At 44.7% G+C, this 17,225-nt stretch overlaps 1 protein-coding gene and 1 pseudogene across 2 annotated transcripts; both read right to left on the minus strand.

Moving 5' to 3' along the window:
* Positions 1 to 2,762: 2,762 nt before the first annotated feature.
* LOC121449628 lies at positions 2,763 to 3,920 on the minus strand (annotated as a pseudogene).
* Positions 3,921 to 5,652: 1,732 nt separating this feature from the next.
* Hey2 (hes related family bHLH transcription factor with YRPW motif 2) lies at positions 5,653 to 15,914 on the minus strand. 2 transcript variants are annotated; one of them, XM_041653998.1, is made up of 6 exons: positions 15,782 to 15,914; positions 13,747 to 13,825; positions 13,535 to 13,618; positions 10,902 to 10,983; positions 7,101 to 7,748; positions 5,653 to 7,008 (listed from the first exon to the last, which is right to left on the minus strand). In XM_041653998.1, the coding sequence occupies exons 1-6, from the start codon at positions 15,862 to 15,864 to the stop codon at positions 6,920 to 6,922; spliced, it is 1,065 nt and encodes a 354-aa protein (XP_041509932.1). In that variant the 5' UTR covers positions 15,865 to 15,914; the 3' UTR covers positions 5,653 to 6,919. The 2 variants fall into 2 exon arrangements, with proteins under 2 accessions (XP_041509932.1, XP_041509933.1); XM_041653999.1 differs by having other exon boundaries at positions 5,653 to 7,748.
* Positions 15,915 to 17,225: the final 1,311 nt, after the last annotated feature.

A 17,225-nucleotide genomic window follows, 5' to 3' on the forward strand; every position in this document is an offset into this window, starting at 1 on the left:
ACACATTGACTCATCGTAGCCACCTCACAGCGACTTCTCTTTTGATGGATACGGTAGGCCTCAGCAGCAAAAGACGAGTGTACCCCATAGGTAATTTTTGCCTATGAACCTGGCCGTTTCCTCATCTGATGGTCCATAAACTGCCCTTCACTTTTGATACATTACCATACTGTTTGGATACGTTGCCATTTGTGCTTTTCTATGCTCATCATTGTGCCAGGAGAAAGATGTAATAATAGCAAAATAAAATAATGGTGGTCTGTGAGATAAAAATTAACTAGCTTCGTTTTCCTTAGAAGTGGCTTGTAGCCTGGCAAATGTGTTATGGAAGTAAAATACAGTCTGTTTTGTCCTTTTGACTGAAAACAAATTTCTGCCATCTTGCCAGATTACCCTCCCACCCTACAAAAGCCTGTTTATATCACCTGGGTGGAAAAGACCAGCCAGGATGAGGGTTGACGCCAGCATCCTGGCTCAACCCAAACTCTACACAATAGCTACAAGAAGTCTCCATTCATCATATTGTTTTGGTTTTTATAAAGTGTTAAGGTGTTTTCTAACAGGACACAAAGGCTTACGGAGGCGCTGAAAGATCTAGGAAGCAGAGTTTTGCAATATGGTAAATAATATTCAGTTCAATAGCCTATCATGAGAGAGAGAAGGGGTGAATAGATGATACTCCCATTGCTAACGGAGTCTATGAACAATTTAAAGTTTATCACCATTCTTACACAAGTGAAACATGGTGAATGAGAGTCACTATTGGGGAACTTTTCCCATCTGATAAAATGTCACTTGTCTTTACTATAATGAAAACACAAAGTGGTTATAACTCGAAGCCTGTGAAAGGACATGGAGAAGCACCCCAATAAAGTTATTCAGCCTTTTCTGCCCTTAAAAACGTCTGTGATGCCTTTGGTTGAAGTCATCTTCATTTTTGTTATCGCACAGGCTGAAAGGACAGCTGCAGAGCCCAAGCAAACCAAACAGTTTATGGAAGAACTGAGAAACATGAAAATGTCTTCAGGCAGAAGGACATAAGGAGGCTTTTGGAACATCGTGTGTGCATACTAAGTGTAACTACTGCGGAAACCATCCCTACTCTAGGTTAAAGAAGTCAGGCCAGTTTAAGTCCTTCCTAGGAAAGAGAGTTGCTGCAATGGGTGAGTTACTGGGCAGGTCACCACAGGCCAAAGGGAGGCTTTCTTTATGAGATGATGAACCTAGAATGGGTAAACATTCTGAACACTTCAGTATTTCCCTCAAACACACACACACACTCTTCTTACCTTTTATAAAAAATTCTGAATAGTTCATTCCCGTCGACATATATAAACACACACCTCTTATCTTTTATAAAATTCTGAACAGTCCAGCATTCCCATCACCACACGGACAGACAGACAGACACACATACCCTCTTATCTTTTATACTAATTTGTTTAGCATATTCTCTTCACTTTTCACCATTCTGTCTGATCTTTGTCAGTCACCTTACAAAGACTGCAAAATACTCTTTGGTATCTTGTACAAAAGTACATTTATTTGTCTGAAAGGGCACACTAGACACCTGCCAAAGGACTATATTTTTATATAGTGTGTTATGGAGTAAATGTCCTTGAACCCGCTAAGGAGAGATAGAAGTTCCATGCTAAACCTGTTGGCAGAGTTACTTTTATGTTAATTCGGCCATCCCTGGTAGGTTGATATCATGGAGATGAGCATGAGTTCAAAAAAAATAGTGATAATAATAATGCCAAAGGTTAAGTCACCAAAAGTATGGGCTGGAAAAGTATACAGGCTCCCAGGGTCATCATCAACCTGGTAAATATGGTACTGAATGATTAATATTGTTTTCCAATTCCCAGGATGCCAGTATAGTTTTGTGACTTCTACAGCAAAGGTATGGGACTCGAAAGAGGAAACAGGTTCCAAACAGTGCTTGGCCTTAGCACAGAACATGAGTGTATTTGTTCTTAGGACTACATTTGAGTTTCTTTCTAGTCCCATACCTTAAAGTGGCCCTAGTTCCAATAGCTACATAGCAAAAGACCTGGTTCCCTAACTGACCCCATTTATGTCCTTTCCTTTGAAGTCAGAATGAGGGCATGGGAGAAAGTACTACCTTGTGCCTAGAGAACCACTTCCCCTGCGAACTGCCCTTACACCAGGTCATCTATGTTAGTCCAGGCGCTTTTCTTCTTTACGATATCTTCCACTGACGTTTGAAGATGTATCCTCTCCAGGATTATGAACTACAATGCCAGTTTCAATGTCATGTTTGCTAGGATGCTTTGCTGGCGCAATGCAAATATTCACAACTTCAGGCCATGGTTTGAGCCTCAGAAGAATCGTGAGAGCAAGCCAAATACAGTCCTTCAGGAAGCGAAGCTGAAGCAATGTCACTGGACAACTAGAACACGGTAACAAACAGCAAGCAAGCAAGCAAGCAAGCAAGCAAGCAAACAAAACCCTGTATCTTCAAATCACTAAGCTTACAAAGTCATTAAAGGAAGGCCAAAGTAGCCCCCTCTATGCACACTGTTAGCTGTGACTTCGAAAATTGCGGTCATCATTAGTAAAAGCATTACCATGCTGGTCGAAACCCAAGATGCATTTTTTTCCGTGTTATATTTAAGCTATTTTAAAATCAGTCTGTAAAGTGTATATTGTAGACGTCCTTACTCCTCAAAAATTTATCTTTTTTGGGGGGGGGGGCAGGTGTTTATTTCCCTTACATGTAAGATGGTTCACAAACATGATACTAGGGCTTCGGCACTGTGGGAGAGGGGAACATGCCCGGCCTCTTAGGGCCAGAGGATCTCGACTTCAGTATACACTGAGAAGGGAAGGAAAGGTGATTTCACTTTCCTGCCTCACCTGAAGGGACAGAATCAGTTCCACTCGTTCAGCCCTCCTCCCCGAGTCTTGGTGAAACAGGTGATGTATTTCATTCTTAGGTGGTAAAGGGATTGGCCTGGTCCCAACCATTACAGGGAGGTGGAAAAGGTTCAGGAAGGTACCAGCGTGGATTAGGACACAAGATGGGGCAGATGACATCAGGAGCATGTGACTGGTAGGAGCTGTTCCTAAGCTTCTGGGCAACCTAGTCCTGGCCTGGCAGAGGGCAGGGGATATGAACGGTGCTTATTGTTTGGCATTGATGATGTCCACAAATTCAGGCTTGAGGGAAGCCCCGCCCACGAGGAAGCCGTCCACATCAGGCTGGCTTGCCAGCTCTTTGCACGTTGCTCCAGTCACTGAACCTCCATAAATGTTTCGGGTGCTCTGAGCCACCGCATCAGAGACATTGCATTTCAGCCAACCCCGAAGCTTCTCATGCACTTCCTGGGCCTGTTGAGGTGTTGCCGTCTTTCCAGTACCAATGGCCCATACAGGTTCATAGGCCAGGACCACTTTGCTCCAGTCCTTCACATTATCTGTGATGACCGGGGTTTGCTTGAAAACAACCTTCTCGGTGATGCCGGCTTCCCTTTCATCTAACTTCTCCCCAATGCAGGCGATCACTCCGAGCCCCTCGGATAGGGCATGGGCTACTTTCTGCCCAATCGGACTCCCCGAAGACGTGCCTTCTCTCCGAGTGCCCCAGCACTACCCATGCGGCTCCTAAGTCTTTGATCATGCCAGGGCTAATCTCCCCAGTGAAGGCCCCATTGGTCACTTTGTAGCAGTTCTGCGCAGCACAGCAATCTTGGGATCTAGCTTCTGCCTGGCGAAGTCGATGTAGGCGGTGGGGGGTGCACAAACCACCTCGGTGTCTGCCGGCACCTTAGCCGCATTTAGGGTGCAAATGAGTTCTCCCAGGCACTTCTTCCTTCCATTCATCTTCCAGTTGCCCCCAACGAAGAACTTCCTGGAAGGCGCCATGGCGCTGGAACAGACTGGCTGAAGGTCAGTACGAGCGCCTCAAAAATTTATCTTAAACCAGGTGGTGGTGGCGCACGCCTTTAATCCCAGCACTTGGGAGGCAGAGGCAGGCGGATCTCTGTGAGTTCAAAGTCAGCCTATTTTACAAGAGCTAGTTCCAGGACAGGCTCCAAAGCTACAGAGAAATTCTGTCTTGAAATGCGCCCCCCCCCCAAAAAAAACCCAATTGATCCTAAATCAACAGCAACTGATGGAGACTTAGACTCATGGAAACATGTCATTCTGAAATCATAATTCTTTGTGATGACACCTCTCAGATGATTACTCTTGAGTTGGGATAACTCATCATGGGCAAAAAGAATAAGTCACATATATAAGAAAGACAACTCAGAGGCTTCCTTTAGGTTATAATGCCTTCATATACATGGATAGAGTAGACACTGTTCTGGGTAATATTTGGTATTTTATGGTTTTGGTATTACTTTAAAATTCTTTATATTTCTTCAATTAACATAGAAGAAGTCAGATTTGTCAGTGATCCCGAGAAGACCTCTTCCTCCAGTTTTATTTATTTATTTTTTTGTTTATTCTTAGCATCTCGGCATGCCTCTTTCTCTGAATGTCTGTGTCATCAGCTAGGGCCTCAGGTCCCACATGCCACTCCAAACCTGAGGAGTGCAACTCAAGGCTGTGCACGCTCTTGCTGCTGTGAACTGCTGTGAAACACAAAGTGATGGTCTGGCTGTACACGTGCATGGCTTTTGGGTTTGGGGAAAACTCAACTGCTCCTCCCCCGACCCCTTTTATTCTACCAAAATGCCTTTGAATTAATTTTGAAACTAACTTTTACATAAAACCCACCAACGAATCAATTACCTAAAAGTTCTTTCCTTTCCCCTAAAACAAACTTAAAAGCCCAAAATCCCTTTAGCTTTTGTCATGAACAAGAAAACGATCACGTCAAAAAAGGCAGTACGGTTTTTCACAAGACAGAACCCCACCTACAATACCATATACTTCATTTTTCAAAACCAAGATATGGTGAAAGTCCCTTCATTATTTTCATTTGAGCATTTTGATATGAATGATGAAAAGTTATTTTTATTTATTATTTACAGTGTATTTTGGCCCATGGCTTTAGGGGTTCCACCTCATTTTAGCCTTCTCTGAATAAGAGGGCCACAACCACAGCATCTGCACCTCACCAAGGAAACTTGGACAGACATAGAGGACTCACCATCAGAATGCATGGACATGCCTGTTGTATATCCACTGATGTTCCACAAATAAGCCTTGTTCTTGAGCTACACAATATCACACACTCTAGCTCCTTCTCTGTGTTTGATTGATATTCTTTTATTTGAGGTCTTATATTTATGCCTTTCCAAGAGCCATAGATGATCAAAAGATATCACTTGCTGGGAGTCTGAGGCAGCAGGATCTTGATTTTGAGGCCAAGCTAAGCTATATAGCAAGTTCCAGGCCAGGCTGGGCTACACAGCAAGACCCTGTCTATAATTAAATAAGGAAGAAGCAACACAAGGCAGAGGAAAATAATCACGTTTTGCCTTTGCAATGCTTACCTATGTTTTAACCTATAAGTTCCATAAAGTTCATTTTCAGGTAATGTGAATTCGAACCTTCAAATGATTTTGAAACACATGACCCAAAACTATGTCTCCAGGAGACCGTAAAAGGAAGCCCCATGTGAGAGGCATGTCAACTCGCCATTCTAAAAAGCAACTCATCCACATGAAGTAGTCAAAAAGAACTTCATTTAATTAGTGATATGTAGAGTTTTGCATAGAAAAAGGTTACAAAGTAATGCAGAAAAGACTAGGTACAGTAATTTTAAAACAAATATTTATGAGTATAACTTTGCATAATGTTTAACATTCTTTTATTGCTTTCTCCACACAGCAGAGAAATGAAGTGCATAAGAATACATGCTGTGTCTTTGTCTTTCAAATATAAAATCTCACGTGCTCAATTTCAACGTATTAAGAGATTATTTTGTCATTTAGACAAGATAAGAAAAATCAAGACAAAAAAATAACAACTCAAAACCAAAACACCATTATGTAGTCCTAGTCTAGGCATAGACAAAAATAATTTATGTACACTTCATTGCATACATTCATTGTGATTTGGGATCAAATGCAATTGCTAACTTGACCAAGGGCATTTAAACCATGTAGCTCTTTTCTTCCTAATCCTCTCTCCTTTATCCCATTACCTCCAGAGATGCATCACCTCCCCTCTCCCCAAAGGAAAAGAACAGACATTACATGTTGTCAGGAGAAAACTCAAGAAGTTAAACATATAAATATAGCCCAAATGAAACTGAATAAATTAATCCAAACTCGCAAACTGAAGAGTTTTTTTTTTTTTTGAGTTGGCATGAATGAGCGAGGCTCGGGTGGGCACACGGCAGGTAACTGCTTCAAGGTGTATCATACAGCTGTAGGTTTACAGACTGAAGCGCCGTGTTCTAAACCATGTCTCTCTAGAATGTATGGGAGCTTGTGGGCAGAGCAGAAATGCCTGTTAACGTGGACACTGGCGGAATGGCTGTTTATATCAATGCATTGCTAATTATCCATGCTTGACAAGTCTGAGGACAGAAGACAAAGACAAAACCCTTGATTTTCCTTAATCTTTATGGCCAATAAAACCTGCTGCTTTTGAAAGAGTACTGTGTGCAGTCTAACACATGCAGTCTGTTCTTCCCTTTCTCAACCTAACAGCCACCGCCCTTGGAATCTTTTGCTACATTATGTTCCTTAGCTCAGGCACTTAGAAAATGTGGCGTATTCTTTTTTCTCCCTTCCTGTTTCAGGAGAATTCAGTTATGACTTTTTTTTCTTTTCCAAGTCAGAAGCACTGCTGGTTGGTGACATCCGTGCATTTTCCAGGAAAGTTCAAATGGAAATAGATGTGACATTTTTAAGTCGCTGAAGTCAGTTGCCAAGCTGCCTTAACCAACGGGAAAAACAGATAATACTACATTTCCGTTTGTGAGGTTTGCTTCTCAAACTGCTTTATTGTTGTTGTGTGACTCTGTATGCTGTGTAGTTATCTGTATGGCTACCTTCAGGGTGCAGAGGTTTGAAGCTGATTCTGAAATGAAGGACATTCAGTTACTATTGCAAGACATTCAAGAATAACTTAGAAGGCTCCCACTTCTGTCCCCCAGGGCCGGTAAGGTTTACTGTTTGTTCCGCTGCTTGTCTGCTGAGGGCTGGAGGCTGCTGACACTGACAAGGGCGGGCTGATGGCCGTTGCAGCAGCAACTGCGGCTGCGGCGGCTGCATTGGAGGGGAGCATGGGAAAGGCCCCTGCGAAGGACAGAGGGAAGCTGTGTGCAGCTGCGGTGGCCGCTGCGGCGGCGGCATGCACAGTGGCCGAAAGAGACAGGAGAGAGGTGGAGAGAGGTGGCACACACGGTGCGACAGTGCCAGCTGATGGCATCCGAAGAGCGGAATCTGCATGGGCAAACGTCGCTGTGAGGAGGGCAGAGCCATGGGAGGGAGGCACTTCTGAAGATGTGGATAGGCGACATGGGGTGGACTCCGATGTGTGGAGTCCGTTGGGTTGGAGGAGGGCTGTGGGGAGATGGTGGAAGGCCGCAGCCCAGTGGTGTGGGTGCAAGGGGTGGTGGTGGTGGGCCATGGAGGACGTCATCACGGCTGCCTCCCGCTGGGAGGCGCAGGTGCTGAGATGAGAAACAAGGCGCACGCGCAGAGGATCTGAGGAGTCAAGGCCTTCCACTGAGCTCAGGTACCTAGCCACTTCGGTCAAGCACTCTCGGAATCCGATGCTCATGAAGTCCATGGCGAGAGCATGGGCGTCAAAGTAGCCTGAAGAAGAGTTGGGGAGAGTCAGAGGTGAGGGGGCAGAAGAAGAAAAAGCGATCTGGCTCTGAAGAGCAATCACCCACTTAGGTTCCACTCTGATCTTGTGAAGAGATAGGGTGGTTCTTTCTCAAAACACAATGGCTGCTATGTTCGTGTTTTTTTTTTTTTTTTTTTTTGCAGGAGTAAAGAAAGGAGGCTCGGCAAACAGCATGCCTGACAACTTTAGCAATGCTATAGTTAATCTAGGATCTAAATGTCACAAGAGGAAAAATAAATCAGTGACATTCAGGTTTCAGATACTCCCCTGGAGCGGGAGGGGATATATTAGCTTTACTATCATAGGATAATAAGCCTTCCTCAACAATACTTTTCGTGAGACAGAAAAAGACTCATAGAGTTGGTAATTTACAGGTCTTTTTCAGGACTGGACCAAGGACCTGTGCATCCTAAGCAAACCCTCTGCCTTTGAGCTACCTCACTAACCCAAATTAGGTTCTTTTCATCGAAAGCATTTACAGTTTATGCTTTTACCGAGCAAAATTTGTCTATTTCCTTTAGGCCACGTTATAATTGGAGCATTATGGAAAACTGCCGACATATTTATTGGGTAATCTGGAAGGTGTTTGGAGCAAACACAACCACCAGGGAAACAGAGACAGCACCAAGGTGAACAATGAAGGGTGGGATACCAGCCCTAAATTGGTTTTCATTCCTAGACCCTCGGAGCAGTCATTAAGCAAAGTCCCCGGGAACAGGAGAAAAAGCTGTTCCTTATGAGGATGCTCCACAGAGAGAGCCCATGCCTGTCTTTAAGGTCCCTGGAGAGACTGTACATGATCGTCTTTAGGGTCCCTGGAGAGACTGTACATGCTCGTCTTTAGGGTCCCCAGAGAGAATGCACATGCCTGTCTTTAGGGTCCCCAGAGCCTGTCTTTAGTGCCCCCAATCAGGTCTGAGCTTCCGAGTTTTGCAAAGAAAGAAGGGAGGTAGCAACCAGAGTTCAGAGATATCAAAAAAATCCAAGAATTTGGGTTTCTCTAGAAGCAATTACAATTCTATGGTAAACTGAAAGGAACATCCTCGCTTCTTTGAATTTCACTGTGGTGGTAAAGTAAGGGGCATTTGCAGTTTGCTAGCTATGTGGCTGTGTATGGCTGGGTCCTGTTGCATTCTAAGGAACATGAATCATGTAACTCCTATTCTATTGCTGGAAGCACAGGGAGATTAGCAGCTGCCTGCTGGAAGTGGGTCTTGAGCTGACAATAACCCGTGCCTATAACCACTTCGTCTCTACCAGTGCAGTTCTATAAGCGTCAAGTCCACTAATTCATTTCCAACCTCCTGGGCGGAGCCCTTCATCGTTGTCTCTATGTGACAAATGGTGCTCGCTCAGATATTACTTTTCTTGACTCCAGTGACAGAGCTAACGAGCTGCAGAACCAGAAGTCACAATCTGGCAACTGCTCTAGAGGGCATGTCCTTCGCCACTACACTAGAGGCTCGTGAGCAAACACTGGCAGGGCCTCTTGTTCAAGGCCTACACATTCTTCAGTGTGCTGGCCTCTCCAGTGATCTGGAGGTCAGGTGACATAGACGGCAACTGGTTGGAAATGTCTGGTCTCTAACTCATCTGGGATGAATTCTAGGACTGCTCAAGGGGTCACGGATGAGAACTAAGGTAACCCGTGTTGTGAAGCCAAAGGACAGTTTTACTCTAGAAGTACAACTCATGCCAATTGTTCAAGGCTCTGGTAGCAGCTCCCCACTTCAAGGGAAGGTAAGAGGAATCACGTAGCTTTCCTTGCACGGCATCTAACTTCACTGTCCTCCTGAAATCCCGAGGTGGCAGGTGTTGAGGAAGTCACACTACATAGGGCCTGTGGAGCAGGTGCTGCTAGTTTAACCCTCAAAGACCTAAGGCTCATTCTGACTCAGGTCAAAGGTTGTGGCCAACTTGGGTAGGACAACTTACTTTGAAGATTTCACCATTAGCTTCTATGATACAAGAATATATGCATCCTATGTTATTCCTCATTCATTCAAGACAGTTTCTTGGGACATTGTGACCTGAGGGAGATATACCATATAGGCATGATGTATAGTAATCTCCTCTACTGACATGAGTAGAAGATGGTTCGGGTCAAGGCTGATGTTCTATCAGTTTTCAGATTCGTAAAAGTGACTTGCCTCTCCTCCCTGTCCTGCCCTGCCCCACGGTGCCCTGCCATGCCCAGATCTAACACCTGAGGTTGAGGAAGCCTATGGTGCATCTAGGAGGCCTTCAGCATCCAGTAGTAGCACTTAACTGCTTGAAGCTTTCTCTCCTTATTGGGTTGTGAGACAGACTTGGCTGAGATGCAAACAAAGGCATCGTTAAAGAGGAAAAAGTCTCTAAAAGGGAAACAGGAAGTCTGAGTGAGGTGGGAGGAAGTGGGATGATGAAATGTGAGTATTACAGCCTTCTGGGTTTGGACCATTTTTAGAATGCGGGTCCTATTCTGACCTGACAGTTCTTCCACAATGTACTGTCAAGGGCATTCTACCATGGCACAGGACCAGGCATGGATATCTACTGCTCTGAGTTCTCCCCAGGAACTGCCTGTTTTGTTGCTCCTTCCAGCAGGGATTCAGTACCTGGACTTCAAGTGTTGTGGTTGGTGTACAGTCAAGACAGGCTAAAACTGTCTGGGAAGCAATGGCAAAAGTAATTCTAGATTCATTTCCTTTAAATAGCTGAATTATTTGAGTCCTATCCTGATTTAATGAAAGTGAGGGAAAGAGAGAGAGGAGAGTGGGTCCCAGTCTTGTTTACATTTAGCTGTTTGTGTGTTTGTTTTGGTTTTCTGCGTAGATTCCAGCATGCACTTCTCAAATCCCAAGCACAACTCTGACCAGGCTGCCCTGAAGGAAGCTTTACTCCCACAGTCTTAGGAAAGCAAACACAAGTCCAGGGTCAAGTGCTTCCTTTGTTCAAGAAGTCCTTTCCCACGAGTTCAATCCTGCCATTAGCATTGATTGCCGCAGCTTTACTCTGGGGCTGCCTATCTCAGCTTGTTAGAGGCCTGTTCAACTGTAACTTTCTTAGACTCTGAGAGGAAAAAGATGAAAAGAGAAAGGTAGAAAGGAGTTGAAACAATGGTACCAGCACTTGCTTACCTTTACCCCCTGTTGCCTGAAGCATCTTCAAATGATCCACTGTCATTTGCAATATTTCAGCCTTTTCCAACTTAGCAGATCCCTTCAGAATCAAATAATAAAGTATCACGAGTCCTGCAGGAACTAGCTCAGTACTTTATATACTGAACTTAGTACCACAGTTGGAATTTTGCCTCTCATTATAAAATTCTGTTTCATTTCACCACAGGGGAAAAACCTGAATTCTTTTTACTTTAAATTTTAATTATGTGTGTACATACATGTGTAGACATGTTTGTGTGTGTGCGTATGTGTTTGTGTGTGTGCTGCATGTGCATGCATGGAGCCAACTAAGCAGGTCAGGGTTTCAGAACCTGCCGAAGCTGTTGTCAGTCACCCATTGGCTCACAAGTTTGGTCCCTTCTCTTAACTTTGGGGTGATCTTGCCAGCCTTTCTAAACTTTATATAAAAGCACCAGTCACTATTGCATGGCCGATGACATCAGCTTGTAACTCTAGAGACCAGAACAAGGCGCTGAAGAAATGATTCGTTAAATAATAAGAACAATTATATTCCCAAGTTCACCGCACAAACACTATGCCAACTGCAAAACTTTCAGACTTTGGGATTGATCTCTATCTTGATTAATGGTATATTTCATTAGGGCACATTCATTTGTCATTACTACTGAAGTCTAGAGCAGCTCAATACTTGAATGTTAATTCCAGAGGATAAAGACACAGCGTTTTAACGAAACATCAACAGTGGAACATTTAAAGTAGAAAATTCCAGTGAAGTTAAGATAACTTATAGATACCACGAGTAAAGGAAACAAACTAGAAAAGGACCTTCAAGGTTACCAGCAGGTGTCACTGTGAATTCCAAGATCACAAAGAAAAAGGACTAGTTTGCAGTTTTCTTAAAGAGCATCATACATGACTTAAGATCTTCCAATCATTCAAAGCTGCTCTTAGTAAAATAGTCTTGCCAATACATGTTCACTGTTCCCCTTCTTAAAATAAAGCCGCCTTTGAGAACCATGTGAAGCAAACGTGCCAACGAGAGTGTCTTGGGCACATGCTGGTTTCTCACTAACTTCCTAGAGAAGCTGGATAATTAAATCAATACGTGGGGTTGTTGTTGTTTTGGTGTGTGTGTGTGTGTGTGTGTGTGTGTGTGTGTGTATGTGTGTGTAAAGAATCCTGACATTTATTCCCAGTTCCAGGATTCTTACACTCAGTGGTTTTTAAATTTATTTCTTAATTTGATTAAATAGCAGGAGTTTCAGTTCTTTAGATTTTCTAAAGAATATTCTTCTCCTCTAATTGTGACAGGGCCAGCTCACTAGGGTTGGCAGCCAGACTGTTAATGGGACGGCTTGTGTTTACGATAACTAACTGCCAACAACTGAGGCTTGCTCTTAAGGTTTAAGTCAATATTTATGAAAAAGAAACCTAACAAACTAAGACTAAGAAAAAAAAAACCCACCCAAGTGACTGCTTTTCAATGTCACAATGGAGAAATTTCAGGACTCAAAAAAGTAAAAAATTTATAGGTTATTGCCATTTTCATTTGCAGCCTACCAATGAGAATTATAATTATACGTAGTTTTATAGTATAAGTAAGCCATCAAAGACAACCTCGGCATATGAATTGTACAGTGTAGTTTTGTCTTAAATATACAGAATCAACAGCAGAACATGTCCTGTCCTTCCCATTGTTTGCTATGTCTGTGAAGATGTATGAGCAGTTGCAGCGAAAGTGCCAAACTGCTGCCCTGGACGGCCTCCAAAGGCTCTGTGGGGCTTGCTTTAGTGTTTGCAGAAACACGAAGCAAACAAACCAGCAAAAAGAAGCATAAACAACCAACTGATGTTTTGCACCCAATTTGGAACTCAATAGAAAACATTTTCAGCACAGAAACTGCTACGGACTTGGAGAGATGCTCTTAGAAGCCCGTGCATTAGCTACAGAGGCAGAACGAAAAAAACGAGACTTCCAAAACCATGAAGGAGAGTGTAAGCACTTGGCTTGCTGCTTTCCCAAATGTGAATTGGTTTCTTCTTATTTTTATGTAAAAGAATACTTGAACTTTGAAAAGTAGCATTTATGACTAATCTGAGTTTCACTAAACTTCCAAACAAACAATGTTCCCAAATCAAACAATGTTCTATTAACCCAAGAATTAAAAACGAAAGTGGATGGCTAAATAAATTGTAATAGTACAATTTAGGAAACCAAAATAGAATCTTACTTTCTTGACTTTGATTTATTTTTTAAAAGAGTACTTTCAAAGTTTGAGGGGAAAAATGATATTTCACATATGATACTTTTTTCAAGAATACTACATACAGCACAATTTTAAACAAAATCCCTGCTGGATTCAAAGACCAGAGAAAACATGAGTCCTGTTTCCCTTAAGGGGAAAATAAGCTAAAGAATGGAAATGTTTTCAACTCCATGATGGATTATGTTTTTAATAGTTTTGCCACAACAAAGCATTTTATTGAAATGGCTGGTCTATGCCGGATCAGGGCACACACACCATTATTTTAATGAGCTTCAGCAAGAGTCCACATTCCCAGATGAGAAATCAGATGCTCTGAGCCTTTTCTTTGAGGGGGGCGGTTGGGGGAGGAAGGGAGTAACTTACTTGTTTTTCAAAAGCCGTTGGCACTAGTCGTCTCAACTCAGATAAACTGTTATTTATTCGATCCCGACGCCTTTTTTCTATTATCTAACCCAAAGAAACCAAAAACAGAAGTTTAAGGATACATATACAGTAACAGTACTCAGGACAGGAAAACAGCAACAGAGGTTCCCATGCTAGATGGCACAAGATAAAAGGGGGGGGGAATTGCTTACCCCTCGCCTTTTCTTTCTTGCCATAATCTGAGAGGTGGTTGTTGGTGAATTTGATCTCATCACTGAACCAGTACTTTGCCTGTGGAGGAGGAAGCCTGCATCAGGTACTGCAATCAGAGTAGCAATTGTCCCCCACCCCACCCCGTGCTTCATGGTGCCTGTTAATATTCAGATTGATTGCACAGTTCATGTCTATGTTATTATTTTTCCCCTTAGTTTTGGCTTTTCTTTTAGTTCCCAAGTAGTGATTAAGTCTTTCAAAAAAAAAATGTTAGTGAGGTCTTGAGATGGCTTAGCAAGTTAAGGCAATGGCCACAAAGTTTGACCATCTGACCGGAGTGCCATTCCTTGGGCCTACATGATGAAAGGGGAGAACCACTCGGACCTCCACAAACAGAGTTGACGACGACATACCATGCCACACACACACACGAAATAATAAATAAATGTAATTAAAAATGCTACTGGATAATTTAGCTGCCAATTCAAATGGCAAAAAATGAACCTGAACTTTTGAGTTCTCCGGTGAAATAATGATGGTCAATTAGGGTGGGGGGGGTCAGAGATTAATATGTTCTATTTCTTCTCATATATTTCAGAAAGGTCAACAAGCCTAGCTGATAGTATGTGCCCTATTAGCTCCTGCCAGACAGACTGAACATCACATGAGTCCCACGATAAAAGTTACCACACGTCAAACTTGTCTCTGGATGCAACTTTTAAAACAAATCAAATACCTATACCATTCCAAAATTCAACAACTGATATTCAGTATCATAAAAGGATGGCTTTTTTAAAATCTGCATATTAACCTTTTAAAAGAATACCCTAACCGTATCCTTGGTAGGGAAGTTAAATCTTGCTTTGCTCTGAAAATGAAACTGTTACCAGCATTCAAACTACGCTTAAATCCGAAGAAGCTGCAATCCACTTAGAGTTTACTGGTTGGTATTTCTGTACTTAATCAAACATTTATTTGGTCACAGAGTTGGTCACCTAACATACACTCTCTTACGAGTATACATTCACATATGTCGCTTTGAGATTCACAGATAGTATAGTTCTTTAAGGTGTTAAATTCTCCAGGCCATGTCGTTTGTTCTCTTTTGTTTTAGAAGTTCTCCCATTACCTCATCTTCTCACTTTGGTATCTTAATTCCAAATCAACTGCCCCTTCGTTCTCACCCCTTCTCTACAGGGTTCACCTTTTCACGTGACAGCCTCCGTTTTTCATTTTCTAAGACGCAACACTTCAGTAATAAGATAGTTGGTAAACAGCGCCTCATGCATCTTTTTAAATCGTGATGTCTTAATTTCTAAGTCTTAAAGTAAGTTTGTGAAATAAAACCAGTTTTCTGGATGCAGAAAGGATTTCGCTCTTTGAGTGACAGCTGCAGATAAATAATTAAGGTGCTTCTGGGCATGCCAATTAGAAGCAATTATCATTTGACCTGCCTTGGCTCTAAAATGCCTGGGTAATCTCGCTGTCAAAGGAAACTAGAAGTCTGTATTCTGTGATCACAACGCCCATCTTCTGGAGACTAAAAAACAAGCAGTCAAAGCAATGCTGCCTCCTCTGCTCCTTAGGTCTCTCACTCATGGCTGGGTCAGCCAGATCACCCTCTGTCAACCTGTGCAACTCGGTCTGTTTAGCCTAACAACGCAAAGGCTTTAATTTCTCAAAAACTCAAGTCGCGAACCAAGCTTCTTTCAAAACAGAAATCCAGTTGTTTTTCTTTTCTTCAGACCTATTTTGGAACTGTCCCTAAATACAGTTCCAGTGGCGGGGGCGTCTCCCGGACGTGCCTGTAGGCGCGCTGGCGCTGACAGCCCGGGACCCTGCCTCGCCATCTCCTGCACGCTCCCTACCAGTCGCTTCCCACACCTAGCTCGAATCCTACCTCTCGCCCCACCCCGACTCTAGCTCCGCGAGCACCCACTTCCCAGGGACAACTTTTCTCCTCTCCACCCGGAGCTCCTGGATTTCCTAGGACCCCGAAGCTCCCCGACACTCTCCCCGCTTCTCGGCGCTCACCCGGAGTAATTGTTCTCGCTCCCCACGTCGATGGTCTCATCCAGGTCGCTTTCGGAGGTCGTCTCCTCGCAAGGGCGCTTCATCGTGGCGTAGAAGGAGCAGCCACCGACGCCGAGCCGGACGCAGCGCGCTCCCCGCGGGCTTCCTCCCTCCCTCCCACCCCGGCTCCTGCAAGCGCGGCTCCCCGGGCGGCGCGGTCTGCTCCTCGAAGCTCTTTCCCACGCCGCAGCCCAGCCTGGGCGCAAGAGCTGGCGACGGCCACGCCTCCCGTGCGGGCGGGGCCCTTTTGCGTCTCCGCCGACCCGCCCGGTCTGCTCTCCAGGCCCCGCCTCCCTGGGACGGCGTGGCTTTCTATTGGCTGAAATGGAGGGGTGGACCCGCCCTGGCCAATGCCCGGCGCCAGGCGCCGGCAAAGGCGTGGGAACGCGTCCGCGCACCTGGGAGCCTGGAACTGCGCGCGGCGACCTAGGGTGGCAGGCGCGGGCGCGCTCCGGGCGGGCGGGCGGGCAGGCTCCGGGGTTAAGGCCCTTGTGTGCACGCCGCGTTCTCTCCCGCCTCGTTTCTATCCTGGGTTTAAAGAATAACCGCTAGCGCGTGGCTGAGATGCGGGTGACGTCGGGGGTGGGTTGGCGAGGGGAGGAGGGCAGCGAGGCTCCGCGACCCACCCCACTCAGCTGTCCCTTCTCGGGACCCAAGCTGCTGACTGGCTGACCGGAGCGGTCACGTTGACCCTCAGGGGATTTTGAAAGCTTTAAATCAAAGCTGCTTTTCACGCTGCCAATTCCGCAGCCTCTGGGTTGTGGGCAGATAAGGACGCGCGCTTACCGGTTCAGGTGCCTAACTTCAGGAGGTTGGCTCGGTGCAATATCGGATTTGCCATCCCTCGGTCACTTTCTTTGTGTTTCCGGCCTCGGGGACTCGGGGAATAGACCTTCGGAGTAGATGGTGGGCTCGATTGGTAAGAATTAGCAAAGAAGCGGTGATTTCAGGACACAATCTGAGTAGGTTTTTGAGTTCAAATTTCTCTGACTTGGACTATCCAAATTAAATGCCCCAGTCCTCCCTCCAATCCCTCAGCTGTGTGCAGCCGCGGAGTTCTGCATCCAGGGCGAGAAGATTCGTTGGACATTGAATTTGTTTTGTAAAGCGCCCGTGCTTAGTAGTTCTTAGTGCCTGGACGGACTGTGTTGTCTAAACTCCAGGTGTGCTTTCAGACTTTGTTTCCAAGCTACTGCCTCTCTCTGAAAACGGCGGGACTTTTGAACCGATTCCACCGACGTGTCTCCCCGCACTCAGGAAGTGAGCAAGACCATCTTGGGGGAGCAGGGTCGCGCTCAGCTGTCTGACGCTGCAGCGCGCGGGGTGGGCTGATGAGGGGCCAGGGAGAGACTCCTCATGGTGCTTCGGGCCAGCTTTGCGCATGGTGGGGGGGGAAAAACCCTTT

The sequence above is a fragment of the Microtus oregoni genome, unplaced genomic scaffold, assembly GCF_018167655.1.
Source record: "Microtus oregoni isolate MIOR12 unplaced genomic scaffold, Mior012 000006F_ref0000085, whole genome shotgun sequence".
NCBI classification, from domain to species: domain Eukaryota; kingdom Metazoa; phylum Chordata; class Mammalia; order Rodentia; family Cricetidae; genus Microtus; species Microtus oregoni.

What these genes read in the sequence shown, in the direction of transcription:
- Hey2 (XM_041653998.1), bottom strand. Translation starts at nt 15,864, where the DNA reads ATGAAGCGCCCTTGCGAGGAGACGACCTCCGAAAGCGACCTGGATGAG. An exon ending in AGCGAGAACAATTACTCCGG is followed by an intron (nt 13,826 to 15,781) that starts GTGAGCGCCGAG and finishes CCTCCTCCACAG; the next exon opens with GCAAAGTACTGGTTCAGTGA. An exon ending in CAACGGCTTTTGAAAAACAA is followed by an intron (nt 10,984 to 13,534) that starts GTAAGTTACTCC and finishes TTGATTCTGAAG; the next exon opens with GGATCTGCTAAGTTGGAAAA.